General features: G+C 55.8%; 1 protein-coding gene across 1 annotated transcript in view; it reads left to right on the plus strand.

The window, feature by feature from the left end:
* The window catches only part of EHBP1 (EH domain binding protein 1), a 101,468-nt gene that overhangs the window by 65,842 nt on the left and 16,694 nt on the right, over nt 1–18,932 (plus strand). The window contains 5 exon segments of the mRNA XM_078858698.1: nt 1,817–1,931; nt 8,026–8,162; nt 11,737–11,854; nt 12,427–12,524; nt 13,605–13,725. Coding sequence (XP_078714824.1) covers nt 1,817–1,931; nt 8,026–8,162; nt 11,737–11,854; nt 12,427–12,524; nt 13,605–13,725 — 589 coding nt within the window.

The raw sequence follows: 18,932 nt of genomic DNA on the forward strand, positions 1-18,932 counted from the left end.
GCCTCTGGATTAGGCAGCCGGGGCTGTGTTTTTAAGAAAGTCCTGACAACTGCTAAGCCTCTTCTATTTTGTGGTGGATAAGTCACCTTTGACCCCTGGTGGGCCTGCTGTTATTTGTGGCCCTGCTTCCCATGGCCGGACTCCTCGGGACCCCCTGCTTGCATTCCTAGAACTAGAAACACACACACACATACACAAGGCAGCTATAAAAAGATAAGCAAGAGAGAAGAATATATAACGATAAAATAATGAATATAAGAACAAGAGGTGGTTGTGGGTCCCGTGATGTAGCGTTGCACCCATTGAAGAAGTCTGAGCTTCAGCGATTCCTTTGACGCCCTCCTACACCCCGCCCACCCCACCCCACCCCACCTTAAATCCTCACCCAGTCTCTTCCACTGAACTCCCCCTTTGCCTGCTCACCCGCACCCCTAACCCTCATCCTCCCACAGGATCCTAAACTTCTGTTGTCAGAACCGGTGGATTAGGAAACAGGCTGGGGGAAAAGGATTTGTGTTTTTAAGAGACTCGGCAACTTTAAAGTCTCTGCCGCCTTCCTAGGTTCGACTCTGGCTTGCGAAGTTCACTTCTTCAGCCGCCGATGTTCGTCCGCGAGTTGTTTGACGCCACGTGAAGCGCGTGGGGCGAGCGAGCCCGCGAGTGTCTCCGAGCTGCAGTTGCGGGGCGCGGTGGGGGAGGGCTTGCGTGGTGCAGATGTCAAGTCGGCAATTTGTTGGTAGATGGATGAACTTTGTTTATGATCAGGAAAGAGCCAATTGAAAGCAGATGTCTCTTTTTTATAAGGGGTCCACTTTGGTGTGATGGTGTACTTGTGGACATTTCATACCTACAGATGCCACATTTTGAGCCGGTGGGGCAATGCGCGACCACACATGGGCTTGAATCCTGCAGTTTAATTTGTTAAGTGGGGAACATCTGCTGGTTCCATCACCAATTTTGAGCCACAAATGTGGCCGCCAATATGCTTTCCGAAAACGTTACTTATGGTCATAAACAAATATTTTCATTAAATTGTTATAACATTACTGACCGTTGTGTTTGATATAGTTGCAGGGAACATGAAGACTATGAACACTTTTGTAACATGATAAAATCTCATCTGGTTTTGTACAGCGGCAAGAGCGTGGCGGGAGCGTGGCGGGAGCGTGGCGGGAGCGTGGCGGGAGCGTGGCGGGAGCGTGGCGGGAGCGTGGCGGGAGCGTGGCGGGAGCGTGGCGGGAGCGTGGCGGGAGCGTGGCGGGAGCGTGGCGGGAGCGTGGCGGGAGCGTGGCGGGAGCGTGGCGGGAGCGTGGCGGGAGCGTGGCGGGAGCGTGGCGGGAGCGTGGCGGGAGCGTGGCGGGAGCGTGGCGGGAGCGTGGCGGGAGCGTGGCGGGAGCGTGGCGGGAGCGTGGCGGGAGCGTGGCGGGAGCGTGGCGGGAGCGTGGCGGGAGCGTGGCGGGAGCGTGGCGGGAGCGTGGCGGGAGCGTGGCGGGAGCGTGGCGGGAGCGTGGCGGGAGCGTGGCGGGAGCGTGGCGGGAGCGTGGCGGGAGCGTGGCGGGAGCGTGGCGGGAGCGTGGCGGGAGCGTGGCGGGAGCGTGGCGGGAGCGTGGCGGGAGCGTGGCGGGAGCGTGGCGGGAGCGTGGCGGGAGCGTGGCGGGAGCGTGGCGGGAGCGTGGCGGGAGCGTGGCGGGAGCGTGGCGGGAGCGTGGCGGGAGCGTGGCGGGAGCGTGGCGGGAGCGTGGCGGGAGCGTGGCGGGAGCGTGGCGGGAGCTCACCGTTGGGGTCTCTTCTTGTCGCCCCCCACTAACCCCCCCAGACGGACGAGGAGCGGCAGCGGCAGTTGCGCGAGCGTGCCCGTCAGTTGATCGCGGAGGCGCGCATCGGGGTCAAGTCGTCGTCGTCGTCCATGACGAGGTCCAGGACCGTCTCGGGTGAGTCGGCGCACTCCGTCTCTCGCCGTTCGCCGGTCTCGGGTGAGCGGCGAGGGATGTGGTCGTTGGTGCACATGGACTTACGGAGGGATCGCAGACGCGTCGTTAGAGAGTCGGCGCGGTCAGAGCGACTTCACAGAGCTTCGCTAAGCCACTGCTGGTTGAAGGCCTTCAATGACATGTCAGGAGCGTGGAGGGTTGTAAACCGTACTTCACGCTGGTTAGTCGTACGGATTGAAGGGGAAGGACCCAGGGCCGGTTCGGATATTGTTTGCCCCTGATGTTAGCTGTGGCCGGTAATCAAACTTGTGTTCCCAGATTCATAGTGCAGTGCGTTTGTCGCATTGCCACTGCTCCAACCCAATCATGATCACAATGCCCTTTCTACTAATGTTTGAAATGCGAGTATTTAGACAAAACCCTCCACCGCCATGCTGCCCCAGCACAACACCGACTGTTCCCCGGCAGTCTCCCGTCAAAGTAGTTAACCAAGCTCAGTCCTGTTTGGCTTCTGAGATCTGGAGAGATTAGGAGCACTGTTGTTCATGTGGTTCATAGACCAGCTCTGACGAGTGGGAGCCAAGTAGCTCGTCACCCATCAGTTTCATAATATTTTATAAGTTGAGTTCTATAGATGCTTGAAAGTAAAATGGGCGTTTTATGGATTAACTGGCTCCTGCACTAGAAATGTGGAATTGCAGCCTTTGGCTCAGGGCAGTGAACAAGTTGGCCATTGGGAGCCACCGGCCAGCAATCCCTCCACATGTGTCATCCACGTCTCCAAAATGTTAATGGCCTCGTTGGTAAACAACGATAATAACGAGCGATGAAATCTGCGTCAAGCGAACGTCAATCTCTGAAGTTATTGCCCTGAATTGTGGAAATTTCACTGTGGCCATTGGCACCTAAATTTTAATTGTTAGCGTCTGCCTAAGAAAATGTCATTTAAAATAGCTTTGTGAGCACTTGGCGAGCCCCTACAAAGCATATTTATCCATTTGCATCACGACGTGGTGTCCCCTTGCGCCTGCGTGCACTCGGCAGGGAATTAACGGAGCGTGTGGACACTGGGAGACGCCGCACTGTGCCGGCTCGTGTTGCCCGCCTTGTTGAGCTCAATGTTGTTGTTCACTTTGTAAGAAAGATGTGAAATGTAGTTTTTCCACTTAGATTCATGAAATTTGCCCGTGCTGTAATTGGATTCGTTAGCGAACCCTGGCTAGTACCTCGGTTGACTATTTTTAGTTTCGTCGCTCGCTTATAGCCAGCTGCTGACGCCCGCCCGCCCCTCCAAGGCGCACGGAATCATAGCGAGACGCTGGCGCGGCGCAAGTCTAAACGTGCACGTTCCGGGGTGCGGAACGTATCGCGCCGGACAGTGGGCCGCTCGCCCGCGGATGGCGATGATGCCTTAAGCGTGGCCTGCAGTGCCGTGGTAACAACACTCGGAGCGGTGCTTTATTAAAATCCCGAGGCCCCTGGCTTGGCTGCCGGCGCAACGCCGCGAACGCCCCCCGTTGCCGCGCGCGTGCGCGCGCGCGATTTTTGAGCTCGACTTGGCGCGCGCATTCAGCGGCGTGCCAAGTTTCCGAGCTCCGGATTAAGCCGTTGTGACGGCACGGCGCCAGCAGCCTTCACGTCCGCGCACGCGGCATGTGAAGGAGGCAAAGGTGTTGGTAGGAGGCGGAAGCATGGCGCGGAGGTGACGTTAGACGGCACCCGGTCTCCTCCGTTGGCGGCAAACGGTGCCGGTCGCCGGCGTCGCAGAGTGGCGTGGCTGCCGTGAGGAACCCGGTGCTGTTCCTTGCAGAGGAGGGCGACTTGGACGGCGATGACGCCCGGGCGCTGGCCTATATGATGGAGCTGCTCTCTAGTCCTCCCGGTGCCCTTGCCGCCTCCGGTAAAACTGCCAAACGAATGCGTAACCCAAGAGAATGCTGGCATGCCGCGGTGTGACTCTGCTGTCGTTTGGCATGCGCTGTTTCTCCACGACTCGTGTCGCCGCCACGCGCCGGCGAGCTCGCTGCGGCCGGAGGGCATCGAAAGGGCGTGAGCTCCCTGCTAAAATGTCTGAAGCGGCAGTCGCGGGGCGGGGGTTAAATTGCAGCTTTTGGGGGAGGCGGTGGGCATGAGGGCGAGAGCTCGGCGTCGTCTGGGCCCGCTGTCATTACGGGATTTGTCCAATTGGGATGTAGCGGTGATGGCGGTGGCGGCACCTGGGCAGCCGGCGAGGTGCTCCGCGTGAGGGCCGTGCAATTTACAACGACGCGGAGCACGATCCGACATGTCGGGCGCTCCCCTCCATCCTCGGGCTGCAATTATACTCATGAATGGATATGCCCTCAGTCTCTCAACCCCTGCCCCCCCACAAATCGGAACAATTTCCACAGTCGGTTTCCTCGCGGCCTATTTTACACTGGGCACGTACTTTGGGGTCTCGCTCCCAGCCCTCTGCAGTTTCTCCTGGGCCTCGTTTCAATCTGAAGTCACTAACACGTTGAATTCTCAGACGCCACCCTTTCCAAGAGCCTGGTTTCGAATGGTCACGTGACTCTCGAGGGTCTGATCGCCCTCGCTGACCGTGCGCACGGAGGATGACTTGCGAGGAATCTCAGCAGTGGCAACAAAAACAGTACTTAAATTGTAAACCTTGGACGAATCTGGTTATCTGATAGAGTTGAAAGATGCCTTGAGGCATCAGCTACACAGCCAAAGCATTATTAGTGTGTCACTCCAAAGTGTCGGACAGTGGCCCGGTCAAGAAGAAGCACAGATGATTTGACCAATAAATGTCCTCGTAATAAATGCCTGTCCTCTAAACGGGCTGCAGTGGAAGATGAATAAATGGGATAAGTGGTGTTCAAAGACAGCGCGCCATTGGTTGCGTGGCAACTACACTTTAGCCGCAATGCTCGCACTCGGGGCGTGGCGTGGTTGCGGCGCTGTCCTGATGGTGCGAGCCTCGTCACGCACTGTCGGGCACGGAGCCGTGCATGCTGACCCGGGCGATTTCTAAAACACAGGGCCCAGCTTTTCGAGCTCTTGCATTCGATGGCTCGAGATCTCGTACTTAATTTGTTCAAGTGAACTCTGTTGAAAACTTCTTTTCACATTTGCACCGTGTTCGTTAGAGTTGGCCGTGCTCTCTCCGCCTATCGCCTACTGTGAATGGCTGACCCTCGGCACCGAATTCAAATTCGTTCGTTTGTTATTTGTTAGCTCCAAGCCCAAATGCGTGCCTTTCACGAGCACGGCAACGGTTTCGCACTCGGCCCTGCGTGTGCGGGTGAGCGAGGCAGGTGAACGAAGGCAGGTAAACAAAAGTGCGAGTGAAAGAGGCAGGTTAAACGAAGGCGCAAGGTCAACGTCCGTAATCCTCCCCAGCTCCGCGCCGCTGTCCCCGGAGGCTCTGACATTGAACAGCCGCGCTGCGGAGGGGCGCAAGCGGGCGGCGGAACCGCCGCCTCCTCCCACCAATGAGCGGCACCCCCGGGGCAGCTCCATCCGAGCCGAGCCGCTTGGGTTCGTGCTCTCCAATTGCTCTGATCAGCCGGCGAGCGTTGAAAAGCCGTGCCACTTATTTACTTGGGCGTGGGCTCCTGGCGCGTGCCCCCCCCACCCACCCCCCCAGTACTCTGGCAACTACGCCCCCCCCAGCCTGTGAGCCTCATGACAGCCAATACCAATACCCACCATTCGCCACTAAGAGACGGTGACTTCACCACGGCGCCTGTGCCAAGCCAGGTACACTTTGAGGCCACGTGTAGTGTCGAAGGCTTGCTGACAGGAGGTCACGGGTCAGACCCAGGTGCCAAGGGTTGACCGACTGAGATGACTGGCCAATGCACCAGCTGTGAGTGTCGCTCCTCTGTGGGCATCGCTCCTCTGCTTTCTGTTGTTGTTGTCGAGCGACTGCCTCCAACTGACCTGTAGCAGCGTCCTTCACGAGCCTCCCCCATGACAGCTGCACCCCCTGCACGCTCGCTGGATAGCAATGCCACCGATGTGCGACCGATTTACCCCCTCCACGACTCGTTGGGTTGTCATGATTCGAGGTCAACATTTGATTCCGCAGACAGTATTAGAAAATGACAGAAACCTCCTGAAAAAGAGCCTGAGACTTTCCCGGGTAGGCTTAATAATAAATAATTGTATATAATTCGCAAATACTTTCCATAAATTGTAGTCGATTTTCACTCGCATAATCTCGGCATTTGATGCACGTGTCATGAGTCGAAGCAATCGTTCCACGCCCCCGCAAATCACACGTTTAGTATTGTCAATGAAAATAGTACATTTTTGCACGCATCATTCGATGGGCGTATCATGAGTGTAAGAATCGATTTTACAGCTGTTAAGTCCTTACCTTTTGTTGAGCACTCAATAGCCTCGGATCTAAAATTGCCTACAGGGACACCAAAGCATCATAAGCAGCTGGGCAAACAATAAGGGCAAACAGGAGAAATAACGGAAGAAAAGGAGCAACAGCGGTGAGGGCATGGGGGGGGGGGGATGAAAGGCGCCCGGCGACTCCGTTGACAACCAGCAGGGCGCCCGCTGGAGCTACGGAACGCATGCAACGAGTCGAAGTGATTGTCACGTGTCTACTATTCTACCCTCGCTTTCCTCTCTCCCGCTCGCTCTCGTCTTTCAATTCGGTGCCGACGCCGGTTCGGCCGTCGTGAGTGCCGCGTAGAGCACCGCGCGCGGGGGCGGTGCATGGGGGAAGGTGGCGGTGAGGGCGACCTTGTTTCGCACACTCACGACACCGGCTCGCCCGTTTTTAGGGACGTAGAGTGCCAAATTGTTTACACTCGGAGGTGTTTGCCTTGGTTTTCACCGTACCTTTCTCCCGGCTTGTTGGAGTGGGAAAGGTAGCCTTGGATCTTTGGCGTTCGCTGTAAAATGCCTAATGTTCAGTCAGCCAGCAGTGAGGCGCCTTGGCAGGGCAGGATGACTCTATAGGTCGGCACAAGCTGGTGAAAACGGTGGCATAACTCTGCGACACAACGCACGCACGCGTTGCTGCAACACGAGGTGCCTGTTCGTGAGCGGGGGGGCGGGGGGGTTGGCACATCGCTCGCTGCGGTCCCTTTGGACTGTACGTTTTGTGGGTTTAAACCGGGAAAACATCCGACAATATTTCGGCCAGGAGTTCCAATTTGAGCTACTGCCAAAGCTGCTGGAAGCTAAAGACGAGCGGAATAACTTAGCCTCCTCAGCCTTGCTCGTACCAGTTTTACCGTGGGAACACGTTGTGGAGAAAGTCGCGAACAAAAAAAATCCCATCCGCATTTTTTCTTCTTTCTCATCCTTTGTTTTATTCAATGCAGGCAGTTGTATCACCTAGGTAAGGCCCACATTGAGCCAGGTATGAGCCAGATGTTTAAGATGGCTACACACACACACCGATTAGTAGTGTTGAACACTTAACCTCTCATTTGGCCTTTCTCCTCAATGATGAAATTGTCAAACGCGAATCATTCGTAGCTTTCCACCAATCAACCTAAAGCCTCGGTTGCAACGCCGCGCATACTGACCAGAGCTAACCGCCGTTTGTCTGCGTTCACTTCGCGTGAAGACGCCGGCGCGGTCATTGTGATGCTTCGAGAGTGCCGCTGCCGTGGTGTGTCGTGCTTTTTGAGGCATGGATTTGCTGTGTGTGCTCTACGGGGTGGCGAATGCTCAAACGTGATTTCTAAATTTCCCATGCCAGAAGGGAGAGAGGGAGCGTTTACCTGCAGTCCCCCGCTGTGTCTCAGCTCTCGCATCCAACCAACGTGGGTTGGATTCCCACACCCGAATTTCCCCACGATTTTAAGTAATCACACCCTGAAAAATGTAATACAATTATGAATATCCACCTCTAATATGTGGCGACCCTCACAACTCTGGATCAAGTCATTGGTGCAGTCGATCACGAGGCCAGGAGGCCAGACGCGGATTCAGGCCGTACCCTCCCATGTGGCATTGCCGGGCTAGAAACCGGTGCCGGCCAGGGCATCGCTTTCTTCCCCGCGTTCGCTCTGCTTGCCCGCCCCGTCGCACCACGTGAGATGGACGCTTCGTTCGTTTGGACTTGTGACGGCCGCAGGAGGGACGAGCGAGGCTGCGGTCGGACGAGCGTCTGAGTCACGGAGCCGGGGCTCGGGGTCTCTGTCCTCGGCCGTGTCGACATCGCCACAGCAGCAGCGGCCTGGCACGGAGAACGGCAGCCATGAGCAAGGCCTGGTGAGAAATCGCCCGGCACAAGCCGCACGCACGCACCACCACCACCACCACCGCACGGAATCCACAATGGCGTACAGATCCGTGTAGCCAAGGGTTCTCTGCTGCTTAGATGGACAAGAGACCAGTATGAGTCTGGTTTACAAGAGTGCAAATTTTCCGCTGGACAGGTAGATGCGCACACAGTCACGCACACAATCACGCACACAATGTGAGGTCATGTGGCTCACTGATTGGATGACTGTTGGTTGGAAATTGAACCAAAAATCGTAGCCCGGCTCACCCGAGTGCGGCAGCGCGCAACCGCAGTAACGATGCAAACTATCGTCCATGGGAGGACACGTCATCGACCATCTTGAAATTTCTTAGTGCACCGAGGTCTGTAGTGCATCGCCAATGATTGTTACGCCGTGAAATTGTGTGTTTTAATTAAACAGACTTGTTATATCAGTGATTTTTGCATTAGGCCACCATATAATGGTGCACGGAGCCACTGATTTCACAAACACTATCCGGCAAAATTAAAGAGCGTTATTGTGATTAAAATTTCCGGTTACTGATGGTGCCAAAATCGGCTCGGCGGATGCAAAGTGGCGCACGCGATTGCCGCGCGGGATTATTTTTTTTTTCCCCTCTGCTTGGCTCCGACAAAACGGCCCTGGGATTAAAACAAAACCGGTCCCCGGCGGACGAGGGATGCCGCCGCGGTGGCAGAAACGCGGCGGCGTATGCGGTGCAATGCGGGCCGCGGCGAGGGGCCCCACTGCTAACAGGGCCGGCGCGTGTCGCATTGGCAACCACCGCACGCGGCCCATCCCACCTCGTTACGCAAACTCGGCGGGCAGAGGGAGGGTGGGCGGGCGTGCCTGACGGGTCAAAAAACGAATTCTCCTTTTTAAAATTTGTTTTGACAAAAAGCTCTGCGCACATCGCCGCTCCCTCCCCTCTCATCCCCTCCAACAGAACTCCCCCAGCTCCTCCCCCACTGTTCCCCTCGCTCGCTCGCTCGCTGTATCCCCTCCGCCGGCGCCCGTCATCGTCCCCGGCAGCCCAGCTCCCAAGTTCATTAGGCCATTGTGCGTATGCCAGGGCGTCGTGCTGCACGCTGGCGGGGCTGCGGCGCGCGATAAAGTGCGACGTCTGTGCCGGTCGTCACGCCCCAGCGTTTCTCTCCTGGCGGCCCCCGGCGGTGCCCCCTCCTCCCCCGCGAGGTGACTCGGTGTCACCGCGACGCCGCGTTTAACCCAGCGCAACCGGAGTCGGACCCGGTCCCAGGGCTTTATTGACGTGTGGTTGTGTGTGTGAACGTACGTGTGGATGTGCTTGTATTTGGGAAACGGTAGTGTAGCGGTTAGCGCGCTGCGCTATGAACCTGCCAACATCGGTGGCGATTATCTGAACCGGTTCTGTGGCCTCCCTAAGGTCGACTCAGCCTCAAATGATTACCTGGTGTGGTGTGTAAACATGGCCGCTGGGGAGACAAAGGCGAACGGGCATGGTGCTGGCCACCCAGCCCTTCGTGTGCCATGTCGGCCTTCATAGGTGCTCGCTAGCAGCACTTGCTCCAACAGTCTGTTCAGACTACACAGGGATCTTTGTGTGTTTGGTGGGGAGTGAAAGCATAGTGATTAGCACTCCCAAACCAGTGGCCCAAGTTATTAAGGTCCTGCCATACAGGTCATAATATGTGCTCACGAACAGCACTTACCCCAACAATATCTGAACCTGTCCTGAGCCTCTCCCTGTTCAGCTCCGCCTCAAAAGAGTAATTAGTGTAACACTCGGGAGACAAAGGCAGTCGGGCATGGTACTCGTCACAGATCCCCGCCGTGTAGAATGTTGGCCCTCGTGCTCGCTAACAGCACGTGCCCAAATAATCTGTTTTGGCTTCAGGGGGGATCTGTACGATTGCCGTATACAGAGTGTAATGTGCGTGTACTCTGCTAAAACACACGTGTGTTTTATGTATTCAGGTTTCTATCTAATTCTTTGTGTTTGGTCATTATTAGCATAGACAACGATGGCTCAAAGTCAGACGATATGAATTAATTATAAATTGTTAAAGGTTAAACGTGGCAATTATTCATGCTTGTAAGATGTTTAAGATTCAAGTGAAATCTACACTTCTCGATATTTGCACATTATTCTTTCAGTCAATCTTTATTATTTAAATTATGCTGCTGATGTCGTCTTTTTCCAGATTTTATCATAGCTCGTTTGGAAATTATATCCTATCGCAAGACAGTGAGATATGGTGTGACGGCTTGGGTTTTCCTTCATCCAGCAGTAGACAGATAATGGCTGATGAATGCGATTTGCTTGTTTGAGAGGGAAAATATTGCGCTGGGCTGCGTGGAAATATCTTGCCATCCCGCTACAGGAAACATTGTGGCCCGGGACACACTGCAGGTCATGAATAACTCGCACCTGTAATTCGCCCATGTTTTATTTAACACGAATATTCTTTTCTCGTGTGGCCTGGATAATCCAGTGCATGCGAGGCTGTGTGTCTGCGCGCGCATACCGGCGTGGTGCTGGCCCACCCACCAATTCGTGTTCCTTGCCGGCTTTCATAGGTGCTTGCTAACAGCACTTGCCCCAAGAGTCGTTTGAAGGCTATATGGGGGATCTGTGTGTTTTGCATACAGGGTAAGGTGGTGGCATAGTGGCTCGTGCACCACACTGACCCTACTCACCACGCTGAACTTGGTTTGATTACTGGCCACGGATAATATCAGTGGGATGTGGCATTTGAATGTTTGCTGGGCCTCTCCCAGATGCCTTCGGGCCTTAAATGATCACACGTCTTCTGTGCCTAAACAACAGCTGGAGAGACAAAGGTGGTGCTGAGCACACTACTAATCCACGTTCCTTACCAGCTACAATAGGGACTCGCTAACAGCACCTGCCCAAGCAGTCTTCCGATGTGACTGTGAGCTGGTGATTGTGTGTGCGCGCGTCTGTGCGACGGCGCGTGTTTATTTGTGCTTGCGTGTCTGCGCGTCTGTGCGTCTGCGTTGTACAAACACGAGCGCTTCCTTCTTGACCTTGGCCTCCCCGACGGCGGCTCCGTAACCGGATCGGCGCTTGGCGATCACTGTGCGGGCAATGACGCCGTCGCCACGCGGCGGAGCGCGCGTGGGTGGGCGCGTCGCTGTGCGTACACGCACGCTTCTCCAAACATGCACGCAGGCGCAGACAATCACAATTGGTGCGTGCGTCTGTGTGTGCGTTCGCACGTACGTGTAGCGGTAAGCTCCAGGTCGGCGGAGGAACAACCCCATACGCACGTTTGGCCAGTAGACCACACCGGTAGCTGGATCTCGCCGACGAGATCCAGCGGCCCAAAACACACGTCCTGAGCCGCTGTGACAACGCACGTCGCAGTGAACGCGCGCGCACACCCGTGAATGCGCGTATTTGTTCTCCGCTGCTCGCTTTACTTTACCCGTGGGCATTTGCGTGCGCGTGGCATCGGCGCTGACGAACGTCGTCGTCGGGACGCGACGACGAAACCTGCGTCATTGTCGGGGCGCGACGGTCGTTTTAAACAGCGCGACCATTGCTGCCTCGGCAGGAGGGGGGCGGCGCGGAGGGGCTGCGTCGTCTGCGGGGCGCCCCGCTCTTCAACCGCGACTCGACGGTCAGGAAGACGCAGCTGCAGTCCTTCACGCAGCTGGTGGAGGGGAAACCAGGTGCCGGACCCGTCTCACCGCACACGTAGCGACGTCGCGGGCTTACAGCGGGCACCGTGCTTTGTTAGTAATAGGTCACGCTTCCTTAGCGGGACTCTTCAGCCTGACTGAGGCTCTGCTCTGGCAGAGTATTTAATTTGCAATCGGAAGGTCGGGGGTTCAAACACTGGTTGGAGGTCAACTCGGCCATTAATTCTGTGTGTGCGTTGGTGAATTGAGTTCCATTTTGTGGGAAGTCAACCCTGGATGCCCTTTGAAATGACTGGCGCATTATTTATCAATGAATCGATCGGATTTTTATGTCAAGTCAGGTGAGAGCCCATTGAGAATAAAGGTCTGTTTTCAAGGGAGCCCCGGATTAGAAAAAGCAGTACAGGACACGCATAATAGCGGTACATTTGTTATACGAATGTGGAATTTACACTGCTGGTTCAGCACGGCCAGTGATGATGAGTACTGCTTCCCGACAGCTTGAGTGTGGAGAAACTTTGGTTTAATTTATGAAATGTTCCTGCGGTGAGCGGTTGGCGTGTTGACGAAACACCGAGGGTCACGAACCACATCGCCCGCAGAGCCCAGGAGACAGAAGTCGCCGAGCGAGGAGCGGAGGGAGCGGTCGCGGGACAGAGATGGAGCGGCCCCCATTGGGCGGCAGCCGTCGGAGGAGGAGGTGAGGTCTCGCATCGCCACCCGCGTGCGTGCGTGCGCGTGTCTCCAGCTGCTGACCCAACGGCAGGCATGCGTGGCTGCGAGCGCGACTCCTGTGCGAGTTTGCGTACCCTCCGCCGTGATGATATCCAGCTCCGTCTCCCTTGCGAGAGAGAGCAGCTGCTGTGGTCGCTTGTATCGCACCTACTTGCGAGGACGCGAAACCTCCTCACGTACCTCCTGTCAACGGCTTCCGTTTGAGCAACCGTTGGATTTTATTCCCAATTATATTCAAGCTGCGCCGCTGGCTACGTGCCGCGAGATGAAGGAATTTCTCTTGAAATCTCCCGCAGCTTTAGAAGATGACGTCCACAGGTCTGCTTCTGGGAGTCGCGTCATTTGCCTTTTTGCCAATACCAGTCACGTGCTGCACCTCGCGAAAGCACTGCAAGCAGTGTTCCTTGCCTGTCGGTAAAACCGAATTTAGCCTAAATGCGAAACAATGTCCGTGTGATTTTTGCTTGGCGCAGTTCTGTGCGGAGACCGTCGGCTTTGCTGGGCTTGAGAACCGGGGTTGATCACGGGAGGGTGGGACATGGATTCGAACCCAGGATCTCGGCGGCCACGCTGGCCCCGTGCTCTTGCACCGCGGTAGTCCCCCCTGAACTTGCTGGCCAGCTCGCGTCATGTCTTGTAAGATGTCAGCGGCTACCTCGCAAGTTTGGCTTGGGAGCTATTCTCACATGTGGGGTGTTCTGAATTTTAAAAAAATCTTGATAACCCCCCATACTGCTATAGTTTATCTAAGATAACTCAAGATAGCACGTTGAAGTTGGTAACAATGCACGTATGATGTTTGTAAAGTGTTTTTAATGTATCATCTCCCACCGACATTTCTGTACAATTCACTTATTAGTTGACTTTTTGAATTCACTTAATCCGACAACTCTCAACAAAACCCAACGTGGGTGATCGGCTTCTTCCCGGACACCCTTCGTATGACCACGCGCCCGTGTAAACGTAATGCGCGCCATCGTGTTGCACGCACGCACGTACGCACATGCGCGTGACGGTCACCGCACGGAATGCTCCCCGCTTGCAGGAGTTCCTAGACACGAGTCAGTACGTGGTGGGGGAGCTGTCGGCGCTGGAGTGCGAGCAGAGGCAGATCGACACGCGCGCCGCCCGCGTCGAGAAACGCCTGCGCTTCCTCATGGAGACCGGTACGCGGGGGACACGGGGTGCAAGGGACGCGGGGGACAACAGAGTGAACAAGTGAACAAGGGCACAGTGAACAAAGTGAACAAGGTGTGGGTGAATAAGTCGAGGGTGCGAAGAGGGGATCGGCGAGCAAAGGAGGCGCAGGGAAACGTGTGGACAGGGTGCGCAGGAAGACCGAATAGGGGAGAGAGCACGGTGGCAGGGGGTACAAGGCAAAAGGATATTCCGAAGAGGATTCGGCACAAGGCGCGGAGACCTGAGCATTGTGGCAGCATCGTGTGTTGGGTTTGTATGTGTCTGCGTGTGATCCTTAAGCGTGTGCGGGTTTACGTACATCAGGCTAAGATATTAAAGCCGCCGTTTTCTCCACCAAGCGGATCCCACCGCAGTGACGTGTGGAGCTCGACATCCGAAAGTCTCATTGGCCGCTGTCGGGCCCCATGCTTGCGCAAATACCAAATGTAGCGACGAGCAACTCCGCTCCTTTTACTTGCTGCTGTTGCCGTCACGGGAGAGAGAGTCGCGCGCATGGCAAGAGAGAACTCCCAGCGAGCGTGTGGTCGTGTGAGAGGCACGAGCCTGGAACGGCGACTCGGGCGCGGAGAGCGGAGTGTGCGGGGTGGGTGGGTGGGTGGGCGTTGGTTACACCAACGGCCGCTCTGTGCCGCCATGCGCACAACGCACCAGGGCCACAGAGACTCGATCCTTTGTATAAATAATAAATAAATAAACACTCGCGTGCACGCGCGGATACTCCGCATTGAGGTCATGCAGCCTGTTGGGACGGGCGTTGTTAGCGAGCTCCCGTTAACGCCTGCGTGGTGCACGATGGGGTCGTGTTGTCGGCACTGCTTGCGTCACGCTGCCTTTGTTTCATTGCGGCCGGCGACGATCACGCTCGATGTACCGAGGTGGCTTTGTGTTGATTCTAGCCAGGCTCCGATACCAATAGCGACGGGTGGTGTGTCCAGTGTTCTCGGACAGGAATCAAACCGCTGGGATTGTGGTGCACAGCACGTGCACACACACAGGCAGACATGCACACACACAACAACAACAAACATCCGCTCTATAGCCTTTAACATGCTGTTGGAGCAAGTGCTGTTCCCGAGCACAGATTAGGGCAGGCACAACACACGGGGGGGGGGGGGGGGGCGGTTAGGTGGTACCAGGTACTCCTTCAAGGCTAAGTCGACCTAGGTGAGGCCCAGATCCAGTTAATGCTCGTGAGCTTAATGAGTGCGTAGTGTAGTGCGCTCCCCACTCCACGACCGTTTTGTGCACGCACAGGCAAACGGACATGCACACACCCACGCTCAAGTGTGCAAACATGCACACGCACAAGGCACTCTCTTCCACTTGCCCCGGCACACACAACCCAACCCCCACGTGCTTTACACTCGGCAGACACTCACGCACGCACGCATACACGCATTCAGTGTGTGTGTGTACAAAATATCATTAGGCAGCCCCGCACCCCCCCCCCCCCCAGGTACATTACACCTGGGTGGGCTCCCGTTGCCGCCCACTCAGCGTGGCCCGCGGGGGGGAAGGGGGGGAAGGGGGGCTGCCTGCCTGCCGTGAAGTGCGTTTGGAGGGTGGCCGTGATGCGTCCTTGTTTTCACTGCGGGCCCTCTCGCCCCTGTTTGCTTTGGGGGGTAAAGAGTGCCGTTGAGGGTGCGGGGCCTGCTGCTTCCAGTGCAGCTAATTTACACCGTGTGACCTGGCGAGCAATCCACGGTGGGTGGGTAAAACAAGTGCGCAAATTGACAGGCGTTTGCGTGAAAAGGTGTTTGTGTGTGAGAGAGACGGGAGGGCGGGGTGGGGTGGGGAGGAGGGGTGCGGTTTCGTACATTTTCAGTTCGCAAGCTAATAATGTATTTTTAGCGATGGCTTATTCGCGCCCACGCGATCCAGCTTCAGCGGGCGTGGGGCTAAATGTATGCGAGCTGCGTGAAGAGCGGCGGGAGGGAGGGGTGCTAGAGGGGGAGAGTTGAGCCCCAGGGGAGGGAGAGAGGGAGGGGGGCATGGAGAAGCCCAATGGCCTGGTGGGTGTAGCCATCGCAATGTCCTACAAAAGCCAATTGAAGGCCGTGGTCCAGTAATTGACATTTAAAACATTTGAATTACAATTACCTTCCCAATCGGCTAATAGCAGGGGGGGGGGTTTGTTTAACATGTGAGCTGGGCTGAGGGTGCTTTTGGGGCCACGTGGTGGCCGTGCCACGGAGGGAGGAGATGCAAGGGGGGTGGGGGAGACCCAGTCGCAATTTAAACTTAAAAATAGAACGGGCAAAATCCGTAATCAAGTCGGCATCGACGCCCATGGTGTCTTTTTTCACGTTGCAACTTCCGTTGCGAGCACGCTCCGCGCGGGAGAGAATTTGCGCCATCGCAGTTTTAGAAAACAATGCCCTCCCTCGACCTCCACCTTAGTTTATTTTACGGAGATCTTAAATTCCATCCTGGGCCTCCCCGCTGACTGGAGCCACTGCCCCCCACGGGCCCCATGCGGAGCGGTCGTTCTGGCACCTGGGAGGCCGTCAGCATTCTCCGCAGGGATCCCAGCGTAGCCGGGAGCCCCGGGAGAAAGTGTCAGCAGCGGCGGCCGGTCATAACCGGGCCCTTCCTAGGCGCGGCCGCCGCCGTGCACCCCCTCCCCCCGCGTGCTCTCCCCACGGCGCCGTCATTCTGGTCGTTTCGTGCTCACTCGCTCACCTGCTCACCCTCTCGCTCGCTCCCACGCCGAGCGACTCCTTGCATTGGACGAGCCTCGCTGCCGATACCCGAGGCTGCGGGCTGGCAATTAGAGTCGTGGTAACGAGCGCTGTGCGGGGGAGGGGGGGGCGGTGTGCTCTGCTCGTTAGCGGCGAGGGGAAGCGTTAACGAAGTGATGGACAGGATTATTTTCTTAACGAACGCAAATTGTGCGGTGGGATGTGATGGTTGGGAGAAAGTAGTGGGGGGGCGAGGGGGGGCTGCCAGGGGCAGAGGTGACATTAATTAGTTAATGAATCAATTAACTCCTGGGCTAAACATGTGAGTATTTATATAACACCTGCTGGGCTTCTCTGGGGGGTAATTAAAGTGTCGGGGATTGCGTCGTTAATGATTCAGATAATTCCCAAATGAAGCAGTTGATGTTTGCAAAAGCAATTGGCTCTCCCCCATCGAATATTCCAAGTTATGGAATAATCTTGTTGAGAACGTGCTGGCTGATCACACGGGCTTGCCCAGCTTGTCACAGTGTGTCTCTTTTGTGAAAGACTTGCTTTCTATCTTAATGAATTGGAATAAGTTTAAAGGCTACGAGAAAAGGGCTAGTCAGCGATTGAACCACAATAAGGATAATTCCTTTGCAGTGTGTTTTGTTAAAAGCCACCTTTCATTATCATTATATTACTCGGATCCCCCTGATAAACTCATTTAATTGAAGCTTCGGTTACGGTTTTGAAAAACGGCCGCTTAAGTTTCAGATCCAGAAACACTGAGGAGCGGTGCGGTTCGTCTGAATGACAGAAGCTGGGAGGTTTAGACAAACCCGAACAAAAACTGACGAATTCCCGCGCGCGTTCCCTCGCCACTCCCTCTCCTTCATCCCACCCAGCACCCGCCAAAGAGGAACCCAAAACAAGATGCGGTAGCCAGGAGGCGCGCTGGCGCTGAAGGTGTGCGGGCTTGTGTGCCGGCGTAGGCTCAGCCTCTCCGTAAACACCACTCTCTTGTTTGCGAGTCCTGATGGACAGCTGTCACCTCTGACCCGCATTTTTGGAGGCGCTGTGGCGTTCGTGCCGCCGTCGCCCCGGCCGTAATCGCGTGGCCGGGCCCGTGTCTCGCTACCCGATGCCTTTTGACGGAAGCGCACGATTGGAGCCCGCACGTATTGTTGTACGTGCAGGACGGCGAACGGTTCTTAATTAGTGCATGCCGCGGCAGCTGTCGGACGCAACGGCCGCTGAGAAATGAAGTGGAACGAGAGCCACGAAGTGAGCGTGGAAGCGCGGGGAGCTGCACGCTTCGGAGTTCCACTGGGCAGACAGAAAGAGGAGCGCGTGGATCTGCAACTAAATGCAAATTGGACGTCGTTGACCGTTCAGCAAAGCAGTTGGACAGAATGCTCGCACGCGTAACGGGTGACGCTCGCAGCACTGCCATCGGCCTGGCCACGTTAGCAGCCTCACGCCCTCAACACCCTTGGCAAGCATGCCGCTGGTGGTCACCTATCCCAAGCGCTAACCCAAGTTCCCTCCTGCTTAGCTTTCTGAGATCTGATGAGATCGTGCACGCTGCGCGGGTACTTTGGTCGTAGACGCGCCGCGTGTGCACGTACCAACATGTTGACACCGGTGCCCAATGTAGACGGACTGGTCCCCGCCATTGGAATGTGTAATCTCCACGGTGACTCTCCCTGTACATCCATGCACACGCTCAGCGTTTTGGTCAATCCACTGCTGGATGATGGCCTCCCTCCACACCACGAGGGTCGGGGGGGTTAATTGATCAGACTTCACCGCTCTGGTCAGCGCAGGTTGGTGGAGTCTGGGAGGTTCGAAATGTGTCCATGAGCTATCTCCACTGCCCCGTCGTGCTCGGCACAATACCCCGGAGCCCAGAACAACCACCTGGTATGCACGGCTGTCAAGGCACAATACATTTGCTGTCCTTGATTTAACATTACTCTGTTGGGACTGTAACAACAACAACAACCGCCATTCACCACTAAGTGGCGGTGATGTCACCACAGCGCTTGTGCCTGGCAATGTGCAACTTTAAGACGATATAAAGTGGGACGAGACATACTGGCAGACTAACAACCCCAGGTCACTCTTGCAAATGAGACTATCCGAGCCGCTTGAGTTTCTCACCTGAATTCAACAGAATGAACTTGGAACCTAATCACGTGAAATGCCGTTGGCATGCAATGAAAATTTATCAATGGAGACCCAGGAAGCAGTTGTTAGGCAAAGTTATTTGCCTACTGATCTTGATTGTGATCGGTTATGAGTAATCTTGGAACTTTGCCTCTGGGCAATGAAGGCAGCCCACGGAGGCTTTGCCGCTGTCGGTGATGCACGTTGCGTGGGGAGTGATGCTTCGCCGGCGTAACCGCGCGTCCTCTATAAGTCTGTGCCAATTTTTGCGTCCGATAACTTGTGCCTCCACGGGAGGGTCTTGAGCGGTTTCTACTTCCGTGAGTTTTGTGCTCGGA

Source organism: Lampetra fluviatilis, chromosome 7 (assembly GCF_964198595.1).
Source record: "Lampetra fluviatilis chromosome 7, kcLamFluv1.1, whole genome shotgun sequence".
Taxonomy (NCBI): domain Eukaryota; kingdom Metazoa; phylum Chordata; class Hyperoartia; order Petromyzontiformes; family Petromyzontidae; genus Lampetra; species Lampetra fluviatilis.